This window comes from Nanorana parkeri, unplaced genomic scaffold (assembly GCF_000935625.1).
Source record: "Nanorana parkeri isolate BGI_ZX_2015 unplaced genomic scaffold, ASM93562v1 scaffold1237, whole genome shotgun sequence".
In the NCBI taxonomy this organism is placed as follows: domain Eukaryota; kingdom Metazoa; phylum Chordata; class Amphibia; order Anura; family Dicroglossidae; genus Nanorana; species Nanorana parkeri.
This window is the reverse complement of record NW_017307505.1, coordinates 427,044-431,179: the sequence shown is the minus strand read 5'-3', so window position 1 is coordinate 431,179 and position 4,136 is coordinate 427,044. Positions and strand designations below refer to the sequence as shown.

Below are 4,136 nucleotides of genomic sequence, written 5' to 3'. Positions count from 1 at the left end.
GGGGGCTGCAGCTCATTGCAGGTGTCTCCCGGGTGCGAGTACTCGCCCAAATGCTTCCGATGCCTAGCCCGATACTTCCCTCCACTTGTGATGAAGGAGCATGGAGCTGGCTTCCCGGCCAATCAGGAAGCCAGGCAGCATGTAATGACTCGCTGCCCGGCTACCTGATTGGTCAAGAAGCTGGCCAATCAGGAAGCCGGGCGCTGTGTAATGAAGCGGCGCCTGGCTTTCTGATTGGCCGTGAAGCCGGCTTCATGCTCCCTCATCACCTCATGACGAGGGAGCATGGAGCCGGCTTCCCGGGCCAATCAGCCAGAAAGCCGTCTCCATGCTTTCTCGTCACCTAGTGACTGCTAATCAGGAAGGCAGGTGGTGAGTCTTTACACACCGCCTGGCTTCCTTAATGGGTCTTCCGGTATCGGTATTCAGTATCGGCGAGTACTGGAAATAAATATCGGTACTTTTTTCCATAAATGGCTCAGTCATAACGTTTCAGGTTAGTCACAGGTACACTTTAACCCCCACAATAAACACTACTTTGAATACCAGTCGTGTTCTTTTTGAAGCGGAGGTGTAAGCATTGTAGAGGATTATGTCGTCGGCACAGTTGCATGTTACATTGCAGAACATAAGTATCCTCGTACACGCCACACTCTTCCCACAGTGATGAACATAAACCCTGGTGACCCGCTGCACTCCCCTTTCCTCTGTGGTGTACCTCGGAGTGACCTCTCCACGGATCACTGCAATCGCACTTGCTCATGCCACAAGATGTCAGATGTTATCTGGGGATTTTGGAATTTCGCACCTGCTCTCTGACTCATTGTAGTCATCTACACAGAGAACAAAGAGAATTCAGGCACTACAGTATTTGCTGTTCTTGAGCTTTCCAGATCAGTGGCATTCTTTTGCGTGCTTTGTGGCTGGTGACTACCCGGGGAACCTCGAAACGCCACGAACTTCAGCCACCTTTGCAGCAAACCCTAATGGTTCCTGCCGGCCATGAATGGTCAATTGATTGGAGCTGTGAAGGATTAGATGGCCGTTGTCATCTTTAAGATGTTTGGCTTAGCAGTACTTATGTAATGAGTACCTGTCGGAGGGGAGTAACAAAGTCTCTTTGCTTGAAGGAAACTAGTGGCCATTGAGGGCCAGATCCTGGCCAATCAGGCAGGTTGCAAAACCGATCTCTATAATTTTTTTTGGGTTAACTTCTTAACAAACACTGATATTTGTCCAAGCTTAAAGGAGAACTATGGTGTCAGGGCTTTTCCCCATAGTTCTCCTTAGGGTACCGGGAGGGCACAAACTAGCGTCCTCCCGTCACCCAAAGCTCAGTATACCGCGAGCTATGGCTCGCGGTATACTGACACGCTGCAGCTGAAGTGGATCCAGACAATTACGTCTGGATCTGCCCAGCTGCGTGACAGCTGGCTCTGCCTATCTAGAGGCAGAGCTAGCTGTACCCGCCACCTCCCCCGTCCGTTCCGCCAGTCAGCGCTGGAGGATCGGAGCGGGGAGGGGGGAATCCAGTCCCTCCCCTGTCACGGCAGAGAGCTGTGACAGGATCGAGAAGTGAGCGAATGCCGGTATGTGTTCGCTCACCTCCCGATCTACTGAGCCGACCTGTGACAGTCTCATTGTCACAGGTCGGCAAGAACTATGAGGTGAGTGAAGATCACCCCCCTCATAGTTCTCCTTTAATATACGGGAAGCTCCTGCGCAGAGGCAAAGTTTCACACTGAATTGCTGCACAGATCTGGAGGAAACACACAAAGCTCACTGAGATTCAAGGACAATATTTGCTGAGGGCAGATTGTGTTAGATCAATCTGATTGAATCTTTTTACATCACCACAGATGTCTTGGGCCAGGGTGGTGCTGTGGACATAGCCTATCTTGTGTTTAGTTAAGCATTTAAAAGGGTTCCACATCACAATCTCGTAAAAAGAAAAAGACTGTACAAGCTGGGACTTAACCCTTTGGTGGTTCAGTGATTACTCAGTTGTTTAAAGGATAGATATCAGAGCGTGGTTGTAAATGAGGATCATTCAGACCAGAGACCATTCAGAAGTGGTGTACCACAAGGCTCTGAACTTGGTCCTGTTCTGTTTTAATACGTTTAACTGCAGGTGCGGAGGGCAATGTATATCTTTTTTGCTGGTGACGCCCAGGTGTGTAGGTTTGATATTCTTGGAGGTGTTTTGTAACTGAATATGATTCAGCAGTGCTGGAAGATTGGTCAAATCGTTAAAACTGCAGTTTAACTTTTCTAAGTGTAATCTAATGCTCTTGGGGAAAAGAACCCTCTAATAGTGTACGATATTGGGAGTACAGTGTTGGCCGGAACAACAGAGTAAAATGTAAAGTGTGGCCTGGCAGTGGGGAAAGTGAATTGAATTCTGGGGTGAATCACTAGAGGGATCTCTGGCAGGAGGAAGGAGGTCCTGATTCCTCTATATAGATTTTTATTATCACTAGAGGGATCCCCAGCAGGAGCAAGGAGCTCCTGATTCTCCTATGTAGATCTTTATTATCACTAGACGGGTCTCCATCAGGAGGAAGGCGGTCCTGATTCCTCTATATAGATCTTTATTATCACTAGAGGGGTCTCCAGCAGGAGCAAGGAGGTCCTGATTCCTCTATATAGATCTTTATTATCACTAGAGGGATCCCCAGCAGGAGGAAGGAGGTCCTGATTCCTCTATATAGATCTTTAGTTAGACCTCATTTAGAATACTGTGTCCAGCTCTGAAGACCTCACTCACAAAAATATATTGATGAGATAGATCATGTCCAGAGATGGGCAATAAAAATGGTGAAAGTTCTGAGGAATAAAACATATCAGGAAAAACTGCAGGAACTTAATATTTTAGCTGTTTAAATTATATGCAAATCTCAACTTTTCCCCCCCCTAAAAGCTTGTTCCCACTCTGGCATGATCCTGTCTTTCAGTCATTCATTCAGTGTCCCCCAAGTTCCCCCCCAAGAAGAAAAAAATACAGACTTACAGAATTGACATGCATGTTGTCGGTATAGTACGTGTCCCCAAGGTTATAAGTGATGGAGTTCTGAGTAGTTGTTTGTGGTCTGGAGCTCTGAGATGTGACCGCATTCATGTTTCTGGTGGTCAGTTGTGATGGTCCTTTAGATGTTAGAACCTTGATGGGCTCACTGGGACCCTTGGTTGATGCCCACGGTCGCTCCGTAGTCAGCGCTTTAGATTTCGTAGTTAGATTCACAGCATTAGCAACTATATTAGGAAGCGTTTGAGTTTTTGAGGACGCCACGGTGGTGGTACCGGGTCTTGAGGATGACTTAAAAAGTTCTTCAGTTGTCTCCATCTCATTATTGGCGTCCTCTTCATTGCTTTGGTCTTCCAACTCTTCAATACTGTGAAAAATAAGAGACCAGAGTGGATTTACTGGTTAATTTAGAGGTTCACTTCTATGTGAATTTATCAATTTAATATAAAGAAAAAAACTCTCTATCCCTCTAAAGCTGGCCATACACCTTTACAATTATCTGCAGATTTTCTGTGGTCAGATGGAAAAGGTGCAACAGATTCCTCCATCTACACTTAACTGTGTGGATGGAGTAATCTCCACCTGGGCCAATCTGTAGCACTTTTTCCATCTGACCACAGGAAATCTGCAGATAAATTGTAAGGTGTATGGGCACCTTGAGAGTTCGGCAGTGAGACTTCACCACAGCAGTTTGTATCTCTGTCCCCTGCCATGAGGTCAGAACAAAGGCGTCACTCTCACACAAGCCAAATTGTTGTACTACATAATGGAATATCCATCAGACACCCTACGGAATAGGGTCAAATTAAAAGTAATTATTTCCCCCAAAATGTCACTGAAAAGCAGATTTCTTTTCAAAATTTCCGAATTTGGGGAAATGGAGCAAAGGGGGGAAGGGGAAATGAAGGTGGCTACAGGTGTACAATAGGCTTTATGTGGCTCCTGAGGGTTACAGAAGCTCTCCAAGTATCCTGGACCTGTCCTTGTGCCCAAAAAACTGGCCCCACATTAGCCTCTCCCTATCCCTCTCTCTCTATCCATCCCTCTCTCTCTCTCTCTCAATCCATCCCTCTCTCTCTCTCTCTCACTCCATCCCTCTCTCTCTCTCTCT

General features: G+C 46.7%; 1 protein-coding gene across 1 annotated transcript in view; it reads right to left on the bottom strand.

The window, feature by feature from the left end:
- LOC108797161 (alpha-N-acetylgalactosaminide alpha-2,6-sialyltransferase 2-like) overlaps positions 1 to 4,136 on the bottom strand; it is a 19,403-nt gene that overhangs the window by 12,768 nt on the left and 2,499 nt on the right. Inside the window, exon 2 of the mRNA XM_018568732.1 lies at positions 3,011 to 3,392. Coding sequence (XP_018424234.1) covers positions 3,011 to 3,392 — 382 coding nt within the window. The remainder of the gene's footprint in view (positions 1 to 3,010; positions 3,393 to 4,136) is intronic.